This window comes from Leuciscus leuciscus, assembly GCF_965113295.1.
Source record: "Leuciscus leuciscus genome assembly, chromosome: 25".
Lineage (NCBI taxonomy): Eukaryota > Metazoa > Chordata > Actinopteri > Cypriniformes > Leuciscidae > Leuciscus > Leuciscus leuciscus.
Genome location: NC_138724.1, coordinates 12,162,318 through 12,189,994, shown reverse-complemented (window position 1 = coordinate 12,189,994; position 27,677 = coordinate 12,162,318). Strand labels below are relative to the sequence as shown.

At 36.7% G+C, this 27,677-nt stretch overlaps 1 protein-coding gene and 1 long non-coding RNA gene across 3 annotated transcripts in view; one reads left to right on the top strand and one right to left on the bottom strand.

Annotated features, from left to right (window-relative positions):
* Positions 1 to 27,677, top strand: part of abcc8 (ATP-binding cassette, sub-family C (CFTR/MRP), member 8) — an 81,505-nt gene that overhangs the window by 27,071 nt on the left and 26,757 nt on the right. For both annotated transcript variants that reach the window (XM_082160405.1, XM_082160406.1), the window contains 14 exons: positions 7,380 to 7,420; positions 7,502 to 7,647; positions 9,500 to 9,608; positions 10,253 to 10,369; positions 10,478 to 10,550; positions 10,984 to 11,089; positions 15,839 to 15,871; positions 19,175 to 19,207; positions 21,009 to 21,107; positions 23,528 to 23,612; positions 24,053 to 24,133; positions 24,212 to 24,349; positions 25,910 to 26,035; positions 26,744 to 26,840. In XM_082160405.1, the coding sequence (XP_082016531.1) occupies positions 7,380 to 7,420; positions 7,502 to 7,647; positions 9,500 to 9,608; positions 10,253 to 10,369; positions 10,478 to 10,550; positions 10,984 to 11,089; positions 15,839 to 15,871; positions 19,175 to 19,207; positions 21,009 to 21,107; positions 23,528 to 23,612; positions 24,053 to 24,133; positions 24,212 to 24,349; positions 25,910 to 26,035; positions 26,744 to 26,840 (1,284 nt within the window). The remainder of the gene's footprint in view (positions 1 to 7,379; positions 7,421 to 7,501; positions 7,648 to 9,499; positions 9,609 to 10,252; positions 10,370 to 10,477; positions 10,551 to 10,983; positions 11,090 to 15,838; positions 15,872 to 19,174; positions 19,208 to 21,008; positions 21,108 to 23,527; positions 23,613 to 24,052; positions 24,134 to 24,211; positions 24,350 to 25,909; positions 26,036 to 26,743; positions 26,841 to 27,677) is intronic.
* On the bottom strand, positions 7,528 to 19,096 carry LOC309491140. Its single transcript, XR_014202932.1, has 3 exons — positions 17,787 to 19,096; positions 10,243 to 10,359; positions 7,528 to 7,659 (listed from the first exon to the last, which is right to left on the bottom strand). It is a non-coding gene; the product is annotated as an uncharacterized lncRNA (long non-coding RNA).

Below are 27,677 nucleotides of genomic sequence, written 5' to 3'. Positions count from 1 at the left end.
GACCGTCTTGGCCGACATTGGACTGGCAGATACTTCACATTATTCAGAAACAGGCAGACTGAGTCTGGGAGTCTGAGATTTATACTGTATAAATATACATTTTAATAAATATTAAAATAATATAAATATTATAATTCTACATATTTTAATAATACTATATATTTTTTATAATTTTGTGTATATAAAATATGTGACGTTATGATATTCAAGTATATAATGTATATTTATTTATATATTTTTTAAATAAATATTAAATAATTGTTTATATTTTTCATTGTTTGACAGATTGATTATTTATTCATTATTTATTTTATTACTATTTTAATGCTAAAAAGCCCTTTCGATAAATCATAGATAGATAAATATTCCAAATGATTTTCAACAAGTTGTGAGGGCTCCTCTGAGATCAACATTTTCATATTTCCGCCTCATAGCTGTCAAAGTCACCTCAGTTTGGACTTTGTTTTCGTTCTCACCGTTTCCCCTGCCTTGTTGTCATAGTTACAGATTCGATTTTTTCACTCAGTTCTGGTGTGTGTCTAATCATCCTTGTTTGCCTGTGTATTTAAGTTCCCTTGTTTCTGTTAATCACTTTCTGGTCTCGTCTATTGTATGGTTGTGTTGGTTTGCTGATCTCCTTGTATGGATTTACCTGTGGATTTATTAAGATGATTATTTTAGATGTTTTCGTTAGTTTTTTGGCTTTTTGAATTTTTTCTTCTTTTTTTTTTTTTCACCAAGGACAATCTCTCCTTTTTGATAATATGCCTTGAACAAGGGACCTTTCCCTCATGGAACACCTGGAGGATTTCCTCTTTTTATCACATCTATCAAACTTCCCGGATGACTGCCTCTGCACATTTCTACATGCCGGCCTGAACACCACACCAAAAGAGCATTTGTCCGGGGAGGGCCCTTGGGGGGGCTTTATCGATTAAGTGGAGTGGGTGCTGGTATCCTGTGGATCATCGCTGACTATCGGACCAGCTTATGATGATGCCAGCCCCACTCAAAACCCAGTGCCCTGCCAGAGACCATCCCACTACGAGGAGCGAACACATGAGCCCAACGCAGACCAAGAGCCCGCCTCCGCCGCGATGTTTAAGCCCGTACCAAGAAGAACTATTGAGCTGGATTACCCTGGAGCCTGAGCTAGCCGCATCTGACCAGGTGTGCGAGCTGGCTGCACCATCCATCTCCGTGGAGTACGAGGGTATGGAAGTGAGCCCCGTCCATCCTTCCGCCACTGAGAGTGAGAGTCTATTAGCTTAAATGTACTGTTGTTTTGTGTTTGGAGAGTTGGATCCCCTGTCTCCTCTAATCCTGCCCAAATTCTAATCGTCATCATGAGACCCGCTAGTCCTGCCTAACCTCCCTCTCCCACCTCCTCTCCAAACTAAAACCTTGGAATTAATGTCTATAGTCAATCCCAGTGCTTCTCTTCAGTCTCCTCTCCAGTCATCAGCCACTCCTGCCATCCAGACATCACTGTCTCCCATCAGTCCCTCAGTACCACCCCAGGATCTCAATGGTGTGGCAATATCTTGTGCTTGCTGTGAGCCACCTCCTCCTGGGCATGGGGAGTCCGTCGCTCTACCTTCAGCCTCAGAATGCTCCAGTTCACCTTGACCCATCGCCTTGGCTCCTTGGCCACTCCTTCGTCCCTTGACTCCAGCAAGGACCATTGGGCATTTGACCTCGCTGGGCTCCCTGGGACCACCAGCTCCACCTGGGTTGGACATCGCACCACCTTCGACATGGACCTGCAGGCCATCTACTGTTCTCTGGCCCTCCACCCCCTACAGCTTCGGCTAGCTCCGCCCTCCCTCAGGCTTCGCCTCTACCCTTGGTTGCTCCAGCTTCACCTCTGCCCTCTGGATCCCTGCTTCCATCTTGGGGGGTCGTCGTTGCGGCTCCGTTGCAGCCTCCCAGGTCTTCGGTGTCTCTACGCTACATCGGCTCTTCGGCTGCATGGTGGGCTCCACCTCCTATGTCGCCATCGCCTCTGGTCACACCCAAGGTGCTGTCTGGGTGCCTTCCTCCATGGCTCCTCCCCCCGGCCATGGATCTCAGTTCTGACTGACGCCTGGGTCATCACCTGGCTGTCCCCGTTCAAGACTATTCATTAGATCACACCACTAGTACCACCCTCAACTTTCCCTTTGATCCCTCTCCTGGACTTTCGTTGTCCACCTGTCCTCCTCCATTTATCTGCCGTTGCAAGACCACACCTTTCCAGGAGGAGGCATAAGGCTTGTTCGACTTGAACCGGCGCTGCACAGACCGATCGGTGAATGACATCAAAGTACCACGAGGCGAATAGAAAGTAGACGGCTCCTTATGCTTTTGAATTGCTCTCGCAGTACTTTGATGTCATAAACCGATCGGTCTGCGCAGCGCCGGTTCAAGTCGAACAAGCCTATAACGTCACAGTCACATCAGTTTGGACTTTGTTTTTGTTCTTACCATTTCCCCTGCCTTGTTTGTTGTCATAGTTACAGATTTGATTTCGACACTCAAGCGTGTCTAATTACCCTTGTTTGCCGGTGTATTTAATTTCCCTTGTTTCTGTTCTTCCCTGTCGAGTCTCGTCTGTTGTATGATTGTGTTGGTTTGCTGTTCTCCTTGTATGGATTTACCTGTGGATTAATTAAAAGACTGCCTACTACCTTCATTTTTGTGTTCGTGTGCGTTAACATAACTCAACCCATGACAATAGCTTGCTGGGAAGTCAAAACGCATTATGCATAAAAATAATTTTATTATACGATTCTTATCAAAAACTGTTTAAGAGAAGGGAAAAAAGAAAATACATCAATGTCTATGCATGTTTTGTTTTTTTTGTTTTTTTTTAAGCTTGAAATTGCAAGCAAAACATCAACTAACTTTTGAAAGAAAAGAATGCTAAGTTCTTAAGTGGAATATGACTCTAACAGTGCTGCTCTCTAAAGTTGTTTTGATTTATGTCAAGGTTGCGCAGTCTTTCAACCATAAGACCTGTTTGTTCTCTGATCTTTTTTTTGCTTCTTTTTTTGCAACACTGGCAATAGGAGAAGGACTGTGTTGCTCAGCAGGAGAACATTCTGCATGCAGTGGTGCCAAGAGACACCAGGTTTATGTAACATTCAATTTGAATCAATATTCTTCCCTACTGGTATTTTTGCAGAGGATCACTCAATTGCTATTGCTCTTTTAAAAGATCTACAGATTTCAATTCAACATATATTCTTCAATTAACAACAGCTAAGTTAAAGAATCACAAATGAACTCAACAAGAATATAGCAGAACATACTAACCTGGAAGCCAATAGAGGACACCAAAAACCCAATTTTCCCATTTTCAGCAGAAAATGGACAAACCCTGGCAGACAGCAAACAGTTGGGGAAGGAAGTCCCATCAGTGTGATTAAACTGTAGACCCACAGAAGTAGATAGCAGTAAAATAAAATAGCTGATAGCTTGATGCAGCAGAACTCAAAGGAAACATCCCACGGACCCTGTAGGTACTGTGATCAAAGTTATTTCTTTTTTTCTGAAAATTCTGTAGTGGATTGAACTTGGCAATCCATTGTAGACACAAATTAAATTTAGTTCTAATGGCATTTCTGGGTGTCATCAGTCCTTCCCAGCACATAAAGGTCATACAGGTGGCTCATCCCTCACAGCAGAGAAATGGACCATGTCAGCAGGGATGACTCCAGGCCATTCCTTCTATACACACTGCTATACTAGTTTGGTTCGGAGGCAATGAGCAAACTTGCTCAGAGGCAAGAGATGATGATAGCTACTACAGTCTCTGGTTAAATGTCAGAGACAGTTCAGTCTCTATAGAGCAAAATTCCCATCAATTTTTTTTCATTGAAATATTGATTTTGAACAATTCCATAGAAACCACTAGCTCCAGGGTTATTAATAGCCTGAAGTGACCATGTACTCCTATGAAGCATTCACTGAATTCAATGACTCTTCCTAGACTCTAAAGCAGTGTTTCTCAATTGGTGGGCCACAAGATCATTTTGAGTGGGTCGCAGAGTGTGTAGTCAAAGAAATAACAATGACAACAAAAAATGTAATTCTACATGTTCTTCTGATGCAAGACTTTTATTTTGAAAGACATGCATGAACACTGTTGGGTCTTCTATCAGACGCAGTTTAAGTAAAATGTATTTGAGAAAACCGCTTTGTCCTGATTCAGTATCAGGTGTGGTTCAGGCTTGACATGTCAGTGTCATTATTCTAACGTTATTTTCATAACTTGTAAAAAGTCTCTCACCTTTGCTTTTTTTTATTTATTTTTAATTGTGGTATATCACTTCACTATATATAAAAGCATGCAACGTCATAGTTACATTGTCAATTAGTAAGTCATGCAATTATCAAAATGTATCCCTCGGTTCCACAGACAAGGCTTAAGCCTAGTTCCTGATTAAAATGCATGCTTGAGCTGTTTAAACTAAAAGCAACTTGCACTGACCTATCTTAATATAGTGCCATTGTTTTGTCTAAAGATGCACATCAGTAATTTATTTTTATTTATTTTTTTGTTCTAAGGCATGTTTATACTGTAAAAGCTACTCAAATGTTCTAATTGAACTAAGGCCTAATTCTGGCTTAATCTAATCCTTGTCTGTGAAACCAGTCCTATACCAATATAGTGGTTGGTGGTACATCGTGTATTAACTGGAAAGGATTTGCATGTTTATTTTAATCAAGATCAGTGTCCATATATTTTATTTAAAGTTAATGTTAGACTTGTGTATTTACCATAGTAAATGTAGCTTTTGTAACCTTGACCCAAAATACCACTTCTATTTTCACTTTGTGTTATTTTTGATATTTTTGATGATTGTGGTGTACATACACCACAATCATCAAAAATATAAAAAATAACACAAAGTGAAAATAGAAGTGGTATTTTGGGTATATATATATATATATATATATATATATATATATATATATATATATATATATATATATATATATATATATATATACATATATATATACATATATATACATATACATATTCCCTCGCTCAGTCGTTTCAATTGTTCTGGATGAATATTGTTGGAGTTACAGTAAAAAAATATATTTAAAAAATATATTCAAATAGAAAACAGTTATTTTAAATTGTAATAATATTTCGCAATATTACTGTTTTTAAATAAATGCAGCCTTGGTGAACATAAGAGACTTCTTTCGAAAACCACAAACTTTTGAGTGGTATGTATTGAAACATGTACAGTATAAGAAGTGAAAAAGAGCTTACAGTAGCTGTCAGAGTCCTAGAGCCGAACTATTTCAGTAACATCTGGACGAAACTGGGTCAAAAACACGTGTAGCTGAATCTGAAGCATCTCAAAGAATAGTACGTGGTGCTGAATCAATGTGGGCCAGTGCAGGAATGTGTCAACACGTCATTGCGCAGTATGATATGAAATACCTTTGAGATTTATAGTTGTCAGCTATGAGGGATTGTAGGGATTTAAGCTAGTCCATAGGGTACTAATTAAGACCTGAACAGACATTCATGAGTTATGAATGCAGTCAAGTCTAATTTAATGGAAAGTGAAGGTGTAAATTTGTGAGAACAATAGCGGGAAACATGCTTAAACCTCTCAGTCATATCGGTTCCTCAAAGTAAAGGGTTTGCAGCAAGTAGCACTTACTTATCAGCAATTACTTAATTGCAATTACCTAATCAGATTCTGGTATTTGTTCATTTACTTTCGATCAATTTTATTAATTCATTATCAAGATTGATTCAATTATGTCAGCAGCCAGCTGGCAAACACTTTCTGCAGATACAGCATCCCTCAGTAATCAGCAGCTTGAATGTGCACTTTTTGTTTGAAGCCAAATGTAGGATTCACTCAACTGTGACACTTCCATGTCAAGCTGTTTAGAAGAGCAAGAGCATTAATGGAAGTGCACTTTTCACCATGTAGGTTGGAAGCTGGAAGTCGGGCATGATTCTGTGTTCAGGACTCACTCAGAAAAAAGTTTCCCCCCCTCTTGCTGGCATAGATAGATAGATAGATAGATAGATAGATAGATAGATAGATAGATAGATAGATAGATAGATAGATAGATAGATAGATAGATAGATAGATAGATAGATAGATAGATAGATAGATAGATAGATAGATAGATAGATAGATAGATATTTACAAGACAAATATTTTTCATTACGTCAGTAAATATTTTTCTTTACTTATTTATTCACTTTTTAAATTCCATTTATTATTAATAGATAAATAATTAAATTTCTTTATCTATTTTGTTTTTTTACTTTTAATGTGCTTTTATTTATTTTCACAATACAATATATGTATTTATTGTATATCATATTTAGCAATGTATTTTTTAATTGCTGGAAAAATAAAATAATTGCATTAAAATAATGGGAAAAAAAGTCAATTTTTATTCAAAAAGTTTTGTTTTTAACAAAGAGAATTTTACAGAAATACATTTGTGACAAAACAGAAATGATACATGTACATAATGCACATTTCAATCTGACAGCATGAGATCACCAAAGTTGATCTCCAACATTTATGTAGCATAGCGAGATACTATATACATTTTATTGTGCAGTTTATTTATCAATGACATGTAGGGCCAGATTTACTAAACAGGGCAAATTAGTGTGTGAGCGCAGTTCCAAAATATGGGAGTAGAAGGTTGTGCGCATGATCTACTGACGCAGCCGGATCATTTCCATAATGACCAACGCAATCTACCAGGAGCAGCTCAAATTAGCGTCCGGTTTAAGACAGGGGCGGAAAATAATGGTGCTAATACCAGTAAAAGACGAGCGCAAACCTTAGTAAATCACCTTGCGTGATTCAGTGAAATACTCTCCTCCCATAAATTTTGCGTCTGAAAGGGAAACTCCTACAAATGCATATGCAATAAACTCAGCCGCAAAAATAACCCTGTCTAGCCATCAGAGCTGTAAGAGCAGATGCATGAGCTGTACAAGTATTTGAAAGCATGTAGAAAATCCTCTGAGCTTTGGGTCCAAGATAATGGAGAAATAAATCATGCTTACGGGTGTCTGGCGAGCCATGTATCTCAGCTACAACACTGATAGATCATTGTCAATGTTCTTATGTTCTTTATTGAAATCGCATGCTCACCTGGGCGCTGTACTATACATCTCAATATGTCTTTACTACATAGATGTATCTGACTCAATCTATATTCTACTGGGAAATTACTAGGTACTATTAAATCAAGTTACAGCACATGAACACATGGATAGAAAAAGGTGATGATAGACAGCTCAGCGTGTTCACTGACATTTGTATACCCTTTCTGCATCTTTTTTTTGCAAATGAATGAGCAACAGTGTTTTTTGTTTGTCTTCACAGTATTTATGAACACTGCTATTCCCATTGCAGCGGTTCTCGTTGTAAGTATACAGCATTCAGTCTGATATCTGTTCATACTGAAAGTGTAAACACGGCAGATGAAAAGATCACGTTTGTTTCAGACGTTCGTGGCTCATGTGCATCTGTCGGATGATGCGGACCTGTCCCCCGCCGTGGCCTTCGCCTCCCTCTCGCTCTTCCATATCCTGGTCACTCCTCTCTTCCTGCTGTCCAGTGTCGTGCGCTCCACCGTCAAAGCCCTGGTCAGGTCAGTTGCATGCTATTGATACAGGGTGAGATAAATAAAATGAAAAATTACATGAAAATTAAAAGCCGCCACAGTAGGTTTTGAAAAAAGATCCTTTAATCCTGTAAACTCTGCAGATTTTTTTTTAATAATAGTTACTTAAAAAAAAAAAAAGTTTATTGAACCTTTAGACAACATAAAAAAAAAGGTTTGAATATGTGTTTTTTTTTCTCCAGTTGTTGAGTATCATATTTGATACGTCAGGCTTTTATGATTTATAAAGTATGGTATAGTGAGAATACATAGCCAGCTCACTCTCGAGGAGAAAAAAACACCTACATTTTATTTTTTTTAAATATGCAATTTGGTGCTGTCTCTGATATCTATGTGGCTGAAATTCTTATAGCTTGTCATGTAAATCAATGAGATCTTTAAAACTGTATACAGATTACTTACATAAAATGCATATAAATATCAGTTGTCACTCTATATCTCCCAATAACAATACTATATGTCTTAGTAGGATGATATTTAAATGCTTAGTTTTATGATCAAATCTCTTTAGTTTCAAAACATTTACAATAATGCAATGATGAGATGAACATATAAACATTCCTCAAAAATCATATGTATCATATTTGATACTCATATTTCACCATTATTATTATTATTTTAAAATTGTGTATGGATAATCAAGTAAACCTAAGTTGCTTCATCTTGAAATATTACTAACAATTTTACATTTATTCTTATGTTTACATTATAAAAATCAGTAAAGATTTCACAGCAAAAAAACACGTGAACCACAAGCATAATTCTACGTTTGTAGAATTATGCTAAAAGGCCTTTTACTTGCTAAAAATTATAAACTATCAATCAGATAACAGAAGGTATGCATTAGATTGTGTACAACAGGTTTTTGAGCAGTTTTGATCATTTAGAAGCCTTAGAAACGTGTGTATCAAGTAGGCTTTATAGGGTTTAACATACAAATAATTATTGATATTCTCCTTTTTTTATAACAGACTCTTTCTGCTGAACCAATTATAGTACAATTTACTGCTTCATTTCTGTGCGGTGTTGTGCGATAGCAAATCTGATATACAGCCCACGACATGGGTTCAGGTTTTACAGGTTTTAATTAACCACCCAGGAATATAATGAATTGTTTCTGTGTGATTCTGGTGTCAATGTGTGTAAATCACTTCAGATCGGCCGTGCGCTGTGTGCGCTTTCCTTTCTCGTCGCCGATAGACTCTCCTTTGAAGATGGAAATGTGTGTCTGTCTGTGTGCCTCAGATTTAATTTCATCAACCCAATGATGTGGAACACATTTTAGAAAGTGCAGGCTGTATATTTAGTGTACAAATCATAAATCAGTGCTGTCTGGATAAATGGGCCATATGTGCCACCGGTCTCAATATATGACTTGGCACCAGAGGGAAAATGACTTGCCCGCTAGTGATCAACATTTTTTTTTACGATAGCGCATCAGCTGTTTCCAGTTTCTTTTCTACTTTATCTACTTGCAACAATACTTTCTAGTCTAGAAAATAAAATGCACCTGTCTGAGGTCTCCAAGTCTTGTTTCTCTCAGGATTTATTTCCAGCATGTTGGATCGTGGTGATAATATTTGTGGAATAGTGGAATTGACTGGCACACAATAGGCAGTGCAGATTTTCTCTCAAAAAAATTATTCTCTTTTAGTAAATAGAACTGTTCGTTAAACAGAAGTAAACGCTTTGGAAGGGTTATTTTCTAGGAAGGGTGATAGTCATCTCAGAACGTCACTTATTTCTTAATATGTGAACAAATAATTGCCAAACTTGACAGTTGATGTGACTGAATACTGCATTGTTTTCTTTTGGCCAGTGTTCAGAAGCTCAGCGAGTTTTTCTCCTGTGATGAGATTGGAAGTGAACAGGAGCCCAGAGCAACTATCCTACTCAATTCAACCAATCACAACAAGTATCAAGCACTGGTAAGTCAAGGCAGTTCACCATAAAAGCACCATGACACAAAAGCTTGTGTAATAAATAGATAAATATTAGTTGGTTGGTTGGTTAATGAAAATGTGACTAAAATGTGTTGCATTCTTGATGTGAATAATATAAATGATTATTAAATAAATAATAAATTAAATTATTTGTAATTAAATAAAATATTTACCAATAAATAAATGTGTGTTTTTATTTAATAAATAAATTAAAATGAATAGGTAGGTTGGTAGGTAGATAGATGATAGATAGATAGATAGATAGATAGATAGATAGATAGATAGATAGATAGATAGATAGATAGATAGATAGATAGATAGATAGATAGATAGATAGATAGATAGATAGATAGATAGATAGATAGATAGATAGATAGATGGATAGATCCATAGATCCATAGATCCATAGAAATCCATTATTTTGATTGAAAGTAAAATATTTTCTTGTTGTGAATAGGCCTTGAAGCTTATGCTGCCACACTTTCAGTAATCCAGCCATATGACTATGACTATACATTATTTATGTTTGTAATATCACAATCCTGGTAGGCCTGGAGAGGTTATCAGTGTTGAAGAAGATGTTCATGCTGAGCCTTATTAGATATGTTGTTTTTCTCACCTCTGTAAAGCCTCTGAAGGTGGTGAACCGTAAGCACCCAGTCAGAGAGGGCTGGAACAGCTATGCCCTTCAGAGCGAGCAAGAGGACGAGCCGCTGGCTGTGGAGGATGAAGATACCTGCATCAAGGTGAGAGATGGGTTATTTCTGCACTCAGGCAGTAAACAAGAATTTCAACTATGTGAAGAGCCCTTTGAGAATAGGAATAACTGTCAGTCTCCGTTACGTCCATTCTAGATAACAAGTGGATATTTCAGCTGGACTGATGGAACCGCAACGTTGTCCAATGTGGATATTAAGATTCCTTTTGGTAAGTCCTATCAAAAATAAATCTACATGTGCTGGCAATGTTGAGCCATGGCACTCATGTGGCTTTGAATCTGGCTTGTGCTATCACCTGATCTACTAAATGAAAATTCGACATTCTAAACTCATATGGAACATTATAGAAGACATTTTGAATAATGTGCAGGCTGCTCTTTTACAAGAAAAAAATTGATGATTGCTTAAGCTCCAAAAGGACATGAAGTATCATAAAAGTAGTCCACAATATACAATATATTCCAAGGTTTCTAAAGCCAAGTGATACTTTTTTGTGTGGAAAAGAATGAAATTTAAACTTTTTTTTTTGTGTAAAACTATCCCCTTCACCACATAATCTTCAGTTTCAGTTTGACACACAGATGTGTTTTGTTGCTCCATGAAATCCACGTTTCTTGATTCTTGATTCGTTCTCTCTGCAGGCCAGTTAACTATGATAGTGGGCCAGGTGGGTTGTGGGAAATCATCCCTGCTGCTGGCTGCGCTCGGCGAGATGCAGAAGATCTCTGGCACAGTTATATGGAACAGGTGAGAACTTCTGGAGCGCTCGACAGTGTTGGAGACTAAAGGCCCATTCACACCAAGGACGTTACCTATAACGATAACTATAAAGTTGTAATAATCATTCTAATTCTATGATAATAGAGAAGTCCACACCGCAATGACACAGAGAAACGTATGCATATGCTTAATGCATACTAAAAAATTCTTTAAAAAAAAGGTTCTTAGGAGATCTCTTATGAACTTTTTTATCATTATTATTATTTAATTAGTTTTTATTTGTTCATTTTTTTTTTTTTTTTTTTTTTTTATTAATTTTATTTTAAGTTTTATGTATTTCTATTTAGCTTTATTTTTATTTTAGTTTTTCATTTTAGAACTATTTTAAGTTTTTTCATCTAGTATTTAGATTTTAGTTTAGTTTAGCTTTATTTAAATTAACAACACAATTTTAATGCATTTGCTATTTAAACAACGTGGCGCAGGACGTGAAAATGATAACTACGTCGGGCTGAAACTAGCAATAAACACTTGCGTCGCGTCGCGCCTGGCGCTGCATTGTGCCGAGTGTGTGATAGGGCCCCAAGTGTCACAATATAATTATCACTAAGGTTTATTTCCTTCCCCCATGTCTTTCCTGGTTTAACACTGGGTTGGGATTTGGCAGATTGAATAAAAGATGGGAATTGAAAAGCTCTAATCGATGACCGAACTGGTCACCCTAATTTCCTTCCCCTGGTTGAATCCCATTTGCGATGAGAGCTCTTTGAATCAGTGCGCACACGGAGAGCACTGTGTGCTGAGAATAAAATGTAATGAGTAATGCCTTTCATTTACAGCTTGAAATTGCTTTAATGGTGTTGTGGATGTTTTGGGGATTGGTAATTCCTGGAGTCGCTATTATATAAAGAAATTTTTTGATAAGGGTCTGTTTAGTGCAGTTCTGTTTTGTATGCTTATATAACTCTATTATCCTCAATCTCTAGGTAATATAAAAGTTTTTTTGTCGTGCTACCAGCTCTTGTTAACTTTTCAAAGAAGTTCTGAACTCATGTGGCTGTTCAGTTCCAGGCTTGTGTAAGACGCAGCAAGAGCCTATAAAGGAAAAATTGGACTGCTGCTGGTATTGATTCCCAATTTTGAGAGCCAAAATTTTTATTGGGATCACTGGACCCACAAAGAATCAATTGTGGGTGTGATGATTTATGCGAGTCATCATGAGGAATCACATTTACTTGATATTTTGACAATGTTTAATGTACTATGAAAACAAGCTCTTTCAGAATTCAAAACTTCCTAGCCAGGCAAGAAAAAAGGAGCATTTTTTGGAAATAAGATTCAAATAGGGGCCTAATTCAATAATAATAATAATAATAATAATAAACAATCTTAAGGAAACAATTCTTAAAAAAAAAAGGTTCTTAGGAGATCTCTTATGAACCTTTTTATCATTATTATTATTTGTTAATTAGTTTTTATTTTTATTACATTTTTATTTTTTATTAATTTTATTTTAAGTTTGATGTATTTCTATTTATCTTTATTTTTATTTAGTCATTTTAGAACTATTTTTAGTTTTTCATCTAGTATTTAGATTTTATTTTATTTTAGCTTTATTTAAATTAACAATTAATTGATATAGTTTTATTTAATACACGAACACATACACACACACATATATATAAAACTGGTATGTATGTATGTATATATATATATACATATGTTGTAATCCTTAATTTTATTAAACATTTTACCTTTTGGGATTTAAGTGTGAGGCTAGCCTTGCGTCGAGAGATTATTTAAATACTTCTTACATTTTAATACCATTCTTAGGAACTTTTTGGGGGAATGCAAAGTATAAAAGTCAGTTAAATTATAAAGAGTAGTTTTAAAGAATTACATTCTTAAGATTGTTTCTGTTACATTTTAAGCAGTTCAAGACCTTGGTGAATCCGACCTCTGAACTTTAAGTTTATACTGATGCATCACATGACCCTAAGTATCAAACATTGATGCAACTGGCCAATCACACACAAGCTGGACTTTTCACCAATGTGATCCCAGTGAAACAATCCCTGATCACCTCAAAAAGGTCTTGAATCAAAGGTCACTTTAAAAAAAAAAAGGCAAAAATATGTTACTGCATCCTACAATGCCTCAAATGTCAGTAGATCAAGGGTAACAAGGCCATTTCAGAAATACATCAACATTACAGCGCCAGAAATATGTCACACACCTGACCTTGGGTCAAACAGAGGCTGCGATGTACCCATCCACCGCCATATCAAGCCCTCTCCACAAATGAGTCACCTGTTCTTCAGCCTGTGCTGTCCTACAGGCTATTCATGATTACAATGTTGATTTGGGGCTTGTGTTTCGATGTTCGCACACCCTTTTATGAGACACATCCTGGGTCAAGCACAACACAGATGAGCGTTTGTTCAAGTGCCAGTCCTCCCTGGCAACAGCCAAGCAATTGAGCCCAAATCAAAGGGCCTACTTAAGATAACAATGGGATTAGACAGACAATGTGGAACCACTTAAAGTAGTTTAGATTAAAATATGAAATATAAATAACCCTGTAGAATAGATGCATCAATAGGATAGAAGCAGTCAATGAAATGAAATGGGTCCGTCAGTGAAAGGTTGCCCATTTGAGCTGCCTGAATCAAATTATCCCCTCTTTAAATGAGTTAAACCTAAATAATGACATCTATTGTAATGGCAAAGACATTTGAAAGGAACTCTAGCGCCCCTTGAGTACCGAGGCTTGTTAATGAGTACGCAATGCATTGGCCAAGCATTTTTCTACATGCACAATGACAAATAAGATTAATTATCCACGTGCGATATTTGAGAACACTATGAGAATCATCTCCGTTATTCAGATGGTTTACATTGTATGTGTGCCCAGTATGGCTAGGCTAGCTGAGGGTGAAGCTTATGTTTTCTAAAGATAGACTACAAAGCCTTATGGCACAAAATATCTCCTTGAACAGTCGTCAACTCTTCGAGTCTTGAAAAGCCAATGTTTATACAAACAGTAAAATGACTGCGTTGACTGGGTGTTGTCTAATTGTTGTCTAAAGGAAATGGTTTTTACGTGTTAATGTTCATGCTGGGTTCGACATCTTTTGGCTGATGATCAGAGAGTATCAGGCGCTGTGACAAGAAAAGCTCTCTTTTATCTGAACCGTTTATCACACAAATGTCCACATAAATGACTCTCAAAGCTTCTGATCTCAACATGTCATGTCCTAAACATCAGAAATACGACTTTGCGGAAAGTATAGATAAGCTAAATAGTCTTTGATCCCTGACAGTTGTTGTCTGTAAACATTTATTGTTTTTGTTTTTATTTTTAGTAAACTATTTTGCTTTGTATTAAAGAGATCACAGACAGATTACTCTACACGCTAATAATTATGTTTTTAACAGCTAAAGAACACACGATTGCAGAATTTTCTGTATTGTTTAAGTTTGTTTCTCACAAACAAGGCCACAAGAGTATCAACATCTCTTTTTATCTCGATCATTTATCAAACAACTGTTATCTGCACAAATAATGACTTTAAAACCGCCATAAATGTCAACATGTCCTATACACAAGTCTGTGACACACATTGTGATCATTATTTTAGAAGTAAATCAACAAGCAAATTTCTATTTAATTACATTTTTTCCAGACTTTTTTTTCCGTAAACACGATTATATAATGTTTAATATTTAATGCAATATTTAAATATAAAAAAAGAAGAAGATTTTTTCATAAATAATTCAAGGTTCTATAATTTTCTGTATTATTAAAGTTTGTTAAATTACGATATTGACAGTTGACAGTGAAACTGCTCTTAAAAAAAAAGAAGAAGAAAAAAAATAAATGAAAAACAGATGAAGAGGTTGGGGGTCATTTGGGGTTTTTTATGAATGCACTTGCAGGGGCCCCTTGAAAGTTTTGCTTAGGGCCCCCAGAAGTCTAGGACTGGCACTGTTTGGCACCTCTACAAATGCTATGTCATGATTTAAAAAAATTCAGTAATTATATATTGCCACACAGTGGCTAATTACATCTCAGTATGGTGTGTAAAAAAATCACTTTCCTGGACCCACGTACGTCATCTGCTTTCTTCAGTTGTCCATCATGTGGATTGACAGTTTACAATACATTACCATTAAAACAATGACTAAGAAGATATAAAGAAGGTGAAAATATTCAAAACACGTTGCATAAGACTTCAGCCTCTTAAATTGACATGTTGAGTCCTAGATTAACTACAAAGCCCACATGGGAAAACATTAAAGAGTACTCTATATTATGGCTTTAAATGTGCCTTAGTATTTTCTTTCTTTTTCTTTTTTCCAGTTTTGAAAGGACAGAGCATAAGAGCTACAAATGCAGCTGATGCCTTCAGGAAGCAGAAAAGCTCTTATTTATATTCCTGTTGACTTTTCAAGGACATTTTGTTTGTTTGTTTGGCCGCAGAGCTATAGCAGTGGCACTTTACAGATTTTATTTTGCCCGCCATTGTATCTTGCCTTTCAGAATCCTTGCAATATTAATACGCCATGTTTATCATTCACTGGAATCTCTTAGAAATGTACAATAGCAATTAAATAATTGCTCTGATTTCATGTTCACAGTCCTTGACTGTTTTTTTATTAATTTTTTTAGTGATTATTTTTCAGAACAGTTTATCACAATCTATTCACATCACCATCTTTGTCATGTTCATTTCTCCTCCTTGAGTTATTAATTTTCTGTGTATTATTTTGCAGACTGCCCACTCTGGATGGAGATGGAAGTGAAAGGTAGGTTCTGTTTTATTACAAAGCTGCAAAACACAAGCACAACCATTTATCCCATCCCACAGAGAGCCTGTTAATTATTGTGTACACACGATGAGGGTGTGTGGATGTGTCCCGTCCTGCTGTGCAGCGCTGATCCTTTTCTCTGTGGTTTGTTGGCTTGGCAAAATCCCTCGGCTTTGCTCTTCTGTTCTCTGTACTTCCTCAGTTACCCTCAGCTACAATTATGAGGTCTTTGTAATTTTACGATTCATAATATATAATAATAAATCTGCCATTATTGTAGCTGTACATTTATTACTGTCGTTTTTGATGCAAAGCTTGTTTGAAATGGTATGCCGCAAATTATGTGGCATTATTTTGGCTAAAATCTTAGACTTATTCTTCATGGCAATACCAGAATGCACTACATTGAAAAAGTGTAGAAAGCATTGCATAGAAAGCATAGAAAGATGAACATAGTCCTTATTAAAATAGATATACAGTATTTGTGTGTTATGTATGTAGTTTGTGCATATATTCTTGAATATTTAGAATTATTCACTTATGAGGTTCCAAATAAGTTAGGAATACTGCCTTGCTGCGTATATAAAAATGATTGAAAATGATTGTCTGCATGTGCAGCTGAAATTTACGGAGCTCCTAAAGGGACATGGTGTTGGGAAAAAAATTATATGGAAGGAAAAAAATTTATTTCAATGCTTTTGCTCGCAAAACTTTTGTGCTGCTAGAGAAACATTGCACTCTTTCTTTAAAAGTTTTGCGATGCCTGTTGTTGTTGTTGTTTTTGTGAGTGAATGCAAAACTGATGATGAAAAAAATATAGGGTGGGAGGAAGAACTATATTTCAGTGCATTTGCGAGCGAAATCAATGTTTTTTGGGGGGATGCAGCACCCCCAAATGAATGCAACAGAGCAAAAGTTTTGCAAATGAATGCAAAGTTTCTCGGGGAATGCAAATATTTTGCAAGAGAACACATTTTTCTTTCAGTCGGTCACGTTCGATTTACGTCTCCGTTCCATACATTACATACATAACCAAGTAATGAGTATGTATGTAATTACATACATAACCGAGAGGTTGCTTGGGGAATTCACAACTTTTGAGAGAGAACACAAATTTTTGCAAGCAAATGCACAACTATTGGGGAGCGCAAAACTTTTGTGAGATAACATCTTTGCAAGCAAAAGCAAAGTTTCTTGGGGGAACGCAGCATGTTTACAAAACAAAGCAAAAGATTTTTTATTTTTATTTATTTTTTTATTAAGGACCATGTACAATTTCCAACATAAATGTTACCATTTGATGCATTGTACCAGAGTTAGCCATAGGCTAATTTACATCTGCAGTCCATTCAAAAACAAAAAACATACAAATTACACTCAACCCACCCCCCGCCCCCCATTAGCTAATATGCTAACATTAGAATGAACTGAGCATTAATAGAAGGGGACACAATTATGGGAAAAATACAAGATGGAGGTACAAATTTCAATGCTTTTGCATTTTGCAAATGAATGCAAAATTATTGGGGGGTGCAAAACTTTTGCGAGAACACATTTTTGCCAGCGAAAGTTTCTTGGGGAATGTGAAAAAAATGCAAAAGCATTGAAATTTGTACCTCCATCTTGTATTTTTCCCATAATTGTGTCCCCTTCTATTAATGCTCAGTTCATTCTAATGTTAGCATATTAGCTAATCTAACAAGTCGATAGCTGTGTATCAAAACCTCAAGCTATTAATATATTTCAGTCTAGTCAGGGTGCTCACTAGGTTTTGAGACGGTTGTTGTTTTGGCCACTTTTTATATGGTAAGCGGAGCAAGGACCGAAAATGATGAGAAAACCAGATTGGGAAATGACGCCAACTGGATATGTGTGGCTTGTATGTGCGCTACATGTTAGCATTTACACTTACCGCTAAGCCATGACTCCAACAGAGACAGCTGTAGTTTTAATGGTTCTCTTATCTACCGTAATGGGCGGACTCATTTGGTTTGTCTGTTAAATACACAAACTCTGTAGGGAATAGCTATTAAAAAGCATTTTCCTTTAAAGTTGACAGTTGGTTCTGGTGATAAAATGTACTAGCGTCCCCCTGTTCATCAATAAAACAACACGCGCTGTCACAGTGTGTGAATGTGGGTGTGTGAGAGTGTGTAGGTGTCTGTCCTTTTCTTGGCAATTGAGCTGGAATGGCAAGCCAAGAATAGACGTCTCTCATTACTGTTGTTGGCAGCACTCAGTATGTCATACATTACAAAGCCAAGGTGTATTATTACCGGACATGAGACATCTGTTATTTCATTTAATTCACTGAAATGAAAAAGAAATTTGGATACTTCAAAAAACGCCACATGGTTTATTTAAAAAAAAGTGTTGTTTCCTAACTACAAGCCTTCTTTATGGCCAGTTTTTTCCAATAAAGCTTGACAACCAATTACAATCCATTCTTGTCACAGCTCAAATAGAAAATGAATATGTTTGGAATGGAATACTAGCATTATGCATACTGTGCAGAATACACTCTGTATGTGTTTACTATTTAAAAATGTATGTGAAACAGTATGCATTATGCAATAGGAAGCATTTTAAACTGTATATTCATTTTAAGCTCCGTATATTCATGATGTTGGTCCACCAGTAAATAAACATTGAAATGCTGCTGGGTTGGTTTTCATGTCAGAACAAAATTTTGTATTCAGTTTTGTGTAAAAAGTTATTTAAAAAAAAGTTGATTTTGCTGATCAATTAATTTTATTTGAAATAGAAGGTTAAGCAATAAGCACAGTGTATTTCACAGTATTACATGCAGTGCACTTTGTTATAACACAGTTATAGTGCACAGTGTGCAGTGTGCAGAATAGTGTGCGATTTCAAACATAGCCTAGAATCGTTTTCAGATATAATTATGCAACTCTCCATATAAATACTCCTATAAAACATGGTATTTTTCTGCTTTCTACATGTTCTCAAGGACAACATGACATTACAAAGCCCAAATGCTCAATAGACAAATCCATGAAGAGTCTTTCTCCCTGCACTCATCCCTGTATAAACGTTCATTGGGTCAGCTGCACTGCATTGCGATTCCCCCATACATGATTACACAGCACTTCTTCATCCTCCTATTACATGGCATCAGCAGCAGTGCTTCATGTCTAATGTGAAGCCCGGTGGTGCTGAGAGAGATGTACGGCAGAGGTCACTGTGATCTGCTCGGCAATGATTGTGTGCGTAAATGTCTTTTTATGATGCTTTAGGGGAGTCTCTTAAAGTGGTATTTATGTATTTGTGTTTTTTTAGCCCCACAGATGCAGCTGCAGAGGAGGATATCAGGTGTGTAAACAAGCACACACACACACACACACACACACACACACACACACACACACACACACACACACACACACACACACACACACACACGCACACACACACACACACACACTCGGTTTCACTGTGTTGGTGGGGACTATTCTATTCCCTAACCATAAATCTACAGAAAACGGTCTGTTTTTTACATAAAAAAGTAGTACAGTATATTAATTAATACATTTACCTTATGTAGGCTATTTCAGGTTTTACTATCTTTGTGGAGACATTTGGTCCCCACAATTTAATATAAACCTGTGTACACACACACACACACACACACACACACACGCACACACACACACACACACTATATGCCACTTGAGACTATATACTTTGTGTATAATTTTTATGCAAACATCAAAAAACAAAGCAATCAGAAAGGTTCATGTTTTACCTTAGGACATGGATACTGACATCTAACTGTTTGTTAGGGCACACAGTACATTTTAAAGGAACCGTTCACAAATGATCATTTTAACTCATGTCGTTCCAAACTTATATACTGACATGTAAGGAAAAAAATTATATCATGGCCACTAATTTTTGGTCACACAGTTTGACTTCCTAATATGTCAGCCCGTTTCACTAATTCTATCCCTCATTTTCAAGGTAGGGTAGGCAATTTCTGAGAGGCTAGCAATAGCAAGCTAGCATTGAAAGCATAAGATCCCACCCTCCATTCAGAGTGTCTACAAAGCCACGTCTCCTTCAAAACACATAAACGCGCACAATTAAAGCACGTTAACGTTATCGCTCACGTTAAATTACCTCATGTCTCAAAGCATGTAACATTACAATAATTATGAACATAAACAACTTAGAAAGCTCTTACTTGTACCACCTGACTTCTGCAGATTCATTTCGACGTTGATGTTGAGATAGAAACGCAAAATTAGTTCTCTTGTTTTACAATTTGTGGCCACATTGTAATAATTCATTCCCATGTTTTAGTTTAATCAAAACAAGGGAACAAACTTAATTTACTTGATTTACTTAATTTAACGGATTAATAAGTCGTGGAAAAGAATTCTTAATAAGTGGCCATAATTCAACTAAAACGAGAGAATTAATTAATTTGTGGCGATGTCCACATGCCGTGTGCAGGGCTCTGCATTTAATATGTAACAAGCCAAATTTTACAGTATTTTATTGTTAACAAAAACAAAAACTGAAATAAAAATAAATTAAAGCTAGAAATGTATATAAAAATCACAAAAGTACATGACAAAATTAATAAAACTTAAAATAAATCTAAAATTAAAACTATATAAGTAAAAGCTAATTCAAAATATTAATAAATACTGACACTAATATAACATACTTTAATATAAATAACACTAGAATAACCTAATAATCCTAATAATCACCACACCAAATAACAGTTCATAGTGACCAGCAATAATAAAAAAAATACATAAATCCCATAAAAGTTACTACTTTTGTGCCATATTTAAGCTTTGTGTAAGTAGAAGATGAAATTTAAGATGTTATTTACTAAAAAAAAATATGGTACCTATGGTGCAGGTTGAGCTTGACTTGAGATCTAGAGTTCATGCCATGGGTTTATAAACAGCATTCGGGTTTGGAACAATATGAGGTAAATTATGACAGAATAATATTTTTTTTGGTGACCTTTAAATTATAATTCTTAGTGTAGATTTAAAAAAAAAAAAAAAAGCTTGAACAAGCCTTTCTTTTATATTTAAGAGCAACATTGGTGTTGTGAAGGAGATCACTGATGTTATGGCAACCCCTCTGACAGGAAAAGAGGTGCTGTGGCATACGCTTCCCAGAAGCCCTGGCTCCTAAACACCACACTAGCGGAGAACATCACTTTTGAGATGCCTCTAATAAAGCAAAGGTAAATGAACTTCATGTACTTTCTGCCCACACAATAATATTACAAAAACGCCACCATATGCCGACTGGGTACAACATTTGTGCCAAATGTGCCTTCCACACCCATTAACCCGTGTCTAGCACCCTGTCGCCATGGTGATGCACAAAAGTCAAGTGTTTACCATCCTTTTTTTGTCTCGTTTATATTCCCCAGTGTCCATTTGTCAATAGAAATGCGTCCTCTTTCTCCATCTGACATGCAATCATTCTCGCCTCTTTAAATTTTAGTATAAATATTAACAGTCATGAGACAGACGTAGCCCTGAGTAAGTGTTTCTCTGTAAGTCGACGCTTCTCATGATCTCTGTTGTATATTCACCTTCCCTGGAGCCTCAACAGCTGGCTGAGGTGTCTGTACTCAAAGTACACGAGGACACAATCTGTGTTAACAGTCCGCTTATATTGTTGAGGTGCAGTCCCATTAGCAACATTTAAATGAAATTGTCTGGCGAAACAGTAAACTGTTGATAATGTAGTGGTGTATGACGCACCGTTCACACATAAGCAGCATTCTGTTGGTCAATGCACACATTTGCATGACAAATTAAACCCAATGTGAAAACTACGTGGGGAAAAGTTTACCCGATTATGCAGCTTCCTATTAAAAATACAGTATTTTGCCGGAAAAAATGTTGCGAGTAATGTTTAATGTAACCGCACCTTTGGTTAAGGTTTCTTGCACCGATTAAATTTTTCATGACCATTTTCCACTTTCCAATTAAATTGGCTGTTTCTGTCATACCTTTAATACTTTTATATGTAAATGATCTCTGTTATGATAGGCTAATCTCTGTGTATCAGAGTATTTTACACTGTTATCATTTTATTGTAAGTTTTGTCCTAACTAACTGCGATCGCGATGAGCTAAAGGTATTTTGCCGGTCTATTGGGTAGCTCCGCCCACAAAGAAATCTAATTAGTCGACAGTCCCATATAATACTGCTGTAAATTAGGGTACGTTTACACGACAACGACATGCTTAAAACTGAGACGTTTTTCCTCGTACAGATTGTCAAAACGATCCCCATTTAAACGGATCAGCAAAAACGACTAAAAACGCTGTATTCTGCTGCCAGGCCATTAGATGGCGATGAAACACTGTAGACTGAACACGTAATACGCATGTGCATGACGTCATCGTCTTCAGAGATTCACGTTTTTATTGTTTACACGCAGACCATTTTCAAAAACTTGCATTTTGAAACCCGTTTTCAAAAGTTTGTGTGTTCAGGCCCCCAAAACGCCGTTGTCGCGTAAACGAACGGCCAAAAATGTATAAAAAGTTTTACTTTTTTTTTTTGAAAATGGTGTTGTGTAAACAGCCCCTCAAACATCACAAATTAACTGATTGGTTGTCATTGTGTTGTGTACAGTTTCACATGATTGTGGACAGGCATTTTTGAAGTCTTGTAGAAATGGAGGTAGCGACTTTTCTTTCGTATTGTGACGTACAGATGAGAGAAACTGATTATCGCAAAAGGAAAATGTAGGGTGGAGACTTTTTCAATCCATCGGTTACTGATTGGATTTTGAGATGAGTGTTGCATTGAAATGGTAGCAGATCTTAATGTGACCTTGCAGTCTATTGTAAGAAACTTGCGGGTTAAAGAAGGATAAATGATTGGAGAAATCTGGCATACGTCACCAGAGAGAATTCTGATGTTTGACCGGAAGATCCAGTTATGACAATTTAATTAAAAAAAATTCGAATCTTTTACACAGAATCAATAACATGCATTTAGAAAAGTGGTCTTTTTTTTATTTCATGCTGTCTTTTATATGTAAAGGATCTCTGTTATGATTGGCTAATCTCTATGTACTATCAAATTTTACACTATTATCATCTTATTCTAAGTTTTCTCTTAGCTAACTGCGATCACAATGAGAGATCAGATATTTTGCTCACTTGTTTTCTGTTGGGTAGCTCCACCCACAAAGAAATCTCATTGGTCAACTGTCCCATTTAGTATTTCTATATACTAAACATTACAAATGTTCTGACTGACTGTGATTGTGTCATGTACATTTTCACATTGTGGGCAGGCAATTTATTTAAAACTTGCACATTGTTCGGACACCGAGATTTCAATAAATGACCCGAGGGAAATTTGGAGGGAAATTAGCATTTTTGGTCTATGGCCCAGTCCCAAATGGCATACTTAGGTGGCTTTTTTTAGCATTTGTCTGTAATTTTAATATCGGTTCAAATGCTTTAAGCACTATTATATCAATGACAGAGGCCATGCAGAGAATCAGTAATTTATTATTAATGACGAATTTTATTTCAACATCAATATTTAAAAAAAGTAATAAAGATAGATTACCACGTAGTGTTAAGTGTCTAGCCAGCTGTGCTTCTGTCTCATCTTTTGTTGTGTCCAGGTACAAGGCAGTAATTGAAGCATGTTCTCTCCAGCCGGACATTGACATCCTGCCTCAGGGGGACCAGACAGAGATCGGAGAGCGGGTCAGTGAGACGCCTATGTGACTCTCTTGTGACGCATTTCATTACCAGCCATCTGGAATGAACTGCATATGGTTGAGTTTCAGTTATGATGTGTCATATTGAATTCCACTAATAAGCGTACATATTTAGTTTGAGACATTCTCGTGATTTAGTAGCTAGGTAGCCGTTAAAAGACCGCTGCCTCGTTGTTTACTCTCGCTCATTCAGGTTTTTAGCTCAGGTCACATTTAAGGCAGCTTGATGTTGTAAATGGCTTTCAGGTTGTAACTAAAAGCCTCATTTAAAGAGTGTCGGCCAAGTCAACATGATCAATCCACATGCCATTTGTTTGTGTAATGGTTACCTTGACAACTTCTTCTACCTTCCTCCTACTTTTTCAGGATTTTAATCTGTACAGCCTTGCTGTTAACGTTCCTCTTCCTATTCGTTCTTCTTTCCAGGGCATTATTCTGTCTGGAGGCCAGAGGCAGCGAATCAGTGTGGCTCGAGCTCTTTATCAAACCACCAATGTGGTGTTTTTGGTAAGGTCAGAACCATCCACACACAAAAAGTAACAAAATAAGACTTCAATTCATTTATTTTATTTTTTTTTATCATAGGATGATCCTTTCTCAGCACTGGATATTCACCTGAGTGATCACCTGATGCAGGATGGTATTCTTAAACTACTGAGAGAGGAGAAGAGAACGGTGGTGCTCGTGACACACAAACTGCAGTATCTCCCTCACGCAGACTGGGTACTTCATATGCACTTATTCAAACTTCTTCCCCTATTAAACAGTTGGTCATACTTTTGATGGGTAGATCCGGTTTAAAAATGCTCTTAGGCAAAACAGCAGACCTGGACCTCTGACTCGTCTCTGTTCATTTGGAAAAAGAAGAGTGAAAATGCAAAGACATTATTGAATGGGTGAGCTCTGAGATGTCGAAGCCTAATTTAAAAGTCAAATCTCACAAAGCTTGAGTTATACTTATGAATTATTCACTTTCATTCATCATCTGTCGTCTGCCCGCTGAACCTATAGAAATTATTTCAGAGGAACCTCGTAACGTATTTATGTATAGTCCAATGCAAGAGTCTGTTGTAAAGGATTGATTAATTAATTTAGTTTCTGTCACATTTTTTTTTAACTGCAAATCCTACTGAAACAATTCATTATACAATTCATTATACATTGAATTGAGCAAAATAGACCATCTGGTGTGCAGAAAATCTAATTAAATCCCCATTTGGCCACTGTTTGTAGAATCAAACTGCAGACCAAACCAAAGCCATTCAATCAAAATAAGGTCCCTCCAGGTTTAGAATAAGTGTGGGGGGGGGGGGGGGGGGGGGGTACCTTATAAGATTCAACACAAGCACAAATGCACTACTCAGTCTATGAAATACTTCTTCCAATGCATCAAACACCTACACTGCTCAGTAGCAATGGGTGGAAACATTACTTAAAAAAAAAGTAACATTACATTTTAGCGTTAATTTGAATAAAAGTAACTAGATATTTTAAAAATGTACTACATCTTTTTATTGAAAGGAACATGATTCAATTAATCCATTCATTGGAGCATTTTTTTTTTTTTTTTTTTTAATGAAAGCACTGTGCTTGACTTTTGCAATTATTTATTTAACTGAAAACATATTTTTTTTAAAGGAAAATTGCAGGTTCGGTACAAGTTTAGCTAAATGGACATTTGTGGCATAATGTTGATTACCACAAAAAAATGAATTTTTGGAGGATTTAAAATAAAATCTTGTGATCATACTTTTGAAACAGTGGGTATTTTAATGATTACAAATGGGCCCTATTCATTTCCATTGTTTTGCTTTTGTTTCCAGCAAAACATCCTTAATACAAGATAAATTTACTTTAGAAGGTACATTTTGGATATTGAGACTTAAGAGAATACATACCTAACCAGAGAAAGCTTGCAGGCACTGTGCATTTTCATGAAACTCATGAAATTTTTACATTTCTCAAGCCAATTTGATGTCATCCTAAACCTTATTTTTATTAGAAATGAATGAGGCCCCTTGTCTCTCTGACCCTGGCTCTGGGTGATGAATTGCTTTGTTAAAATGTTCCTCCTCCTGGCACTCAATAAACCACCAGCAGTCAAGAGTTTTTAAACTCCCTGTTATTTAGACCTTGCTGACAGATAGAAAGGGACAGGCTTGCCTTTAAATATTGGCTTTACTTCTCATGGGACATAAAAAGTGTAAACCTTCTTTTTTATGTGGTGTCAGGGGCTTGTCAGGAGAATGAAGTAATAATTGAATGTTTGTTGTTTATTTGTAGATAATTGCAATGAAAGACGGCAGCATACAAGCAGAAGGAACGCTGAAGGACATCCAAAACTCTCAGCCTGAGCTCTTTGAGCAGTGGAAGAGTCTGATGCACAGACAAGACAAAGAATTTGAGAAGGTAGTCAGCAAAAAAATAATGAGATACTAGAGGAAGCGATTTAAAGGGCAAGTTCATTTGTTTAGCTTTGTGAAGCCAAATACTCACCTGACGTTTTTTTTTACATTTGTTTGAATTGTTTGAAAGATTGGAAAACCAATCTGTAGGTTTATACAAAATAAACGGCTTGGTAATCAAGAAGACAGGACACAGTGGATACACTAAGTGGGACTTTGACTTAGACAAAAAGTGACTGTTATAAACTCAAGTCTCTGAACAAGTGTTTATATGCCATCTAGTGGCCAACACAACTGTCAAATAACTGTATAAAATGTCTTTACGTGTCCAAAAATACATTTAATCTACACAACTGTGTGTTAAAGATCAAACAGCACTGAAGTACCTAAAGGAACCGTGTTGGGCCCCTTCCGGTTCTTCTTCCACATGATTTATCTTACAGTATTTGGTCCAAACTATCAGGAGATATTCTCAGATGACCCCTTCCATATAGACTTAGTTCTGTCAACATTTGCAGGAGGATGTTCTTGCAGCTCCATGTCACTATTATCCAGTGTCCTTTTTTTAGAGACCCAAATACTCAGGCAATCAATTGGAAAAGAATAAAATTAACTTTTGATTTAGTTAAATCTTAGTAACTAGCCAAATATGCTAAACAGAATACCCTGTTCTCCATATTTGTTTAGGCATTATGTTTCTGTTGTGTTCCAGGAGACAGTAGATGAGAATATGACGGTGCTGGAAAGAAAAAACTTGAGGCGAGCCATGTACTCCAGAGAGGCTATAAAAACTGAAGAGGAAGTAGAAGGTAAGATTAGATAAACATGTAGCAAAACACTAATACACTAATATATGTTTTAGCAGTGTTTATATCACATTCTCATCTGGTACAATATTGTTTTTGTTTTTTTCTTGCAACCTATCTGCAATAAAGGGCAACGTGTTGTGGCATTGTTAACCATGTAAGCCCCTGGTAGGAATCCTCATAATTCTTCATTAAAGATCTGGGTGACACAAGGGTGGTACCCACTTTTTCCTCTTTGTAGTTATTTGCTGACTGCAGCATTGAAAAAAAAAAAAAGTTATATTATCTGATTGTAGCACTCTCTGCTATTGAAGACTTGTGTGATTGTTTTCTCAAGTCCACCTGGAAAGGATCTCCTGGGGTGGCATCTTGAACTTACTCAGGCTCCTGAGATAGTGTAGTCATTGCTGTGCATTCCTGACCAAGCTGTTGATGTGAATGGTCTATGCCAAAGATGTTTGGATGCCCACCCTCACCATCTGTCAGGAAGTCTAGGATCCACTGACAGATGGCTGAGGTCCCTGGGGCCTCATTTATAACCGTTGCGTACTCACAAAACAGGCCCTGAAAGAGGCGTACGCCACTTCCGACACATAAGTTGTGATTTATAAAAACAAACTTGACGGAAAAATTTGCGCACCTGCACGCAAACTCTGACCCATGCATGCGTACGAATATTTTGGAGACGGAGCAGTTTGGTGACACCGATAGTGAGCTGGACTTGCGGGGCAGTCATGGCCTAGTGGTTAGGGAGTTGAACTGGTAACCCAAAGGTTGCTGGTTCGATTCCAGAACCGGTGGGAAATGACTGAGGTGCCCTTGAGCAAGGCACCTAACCCC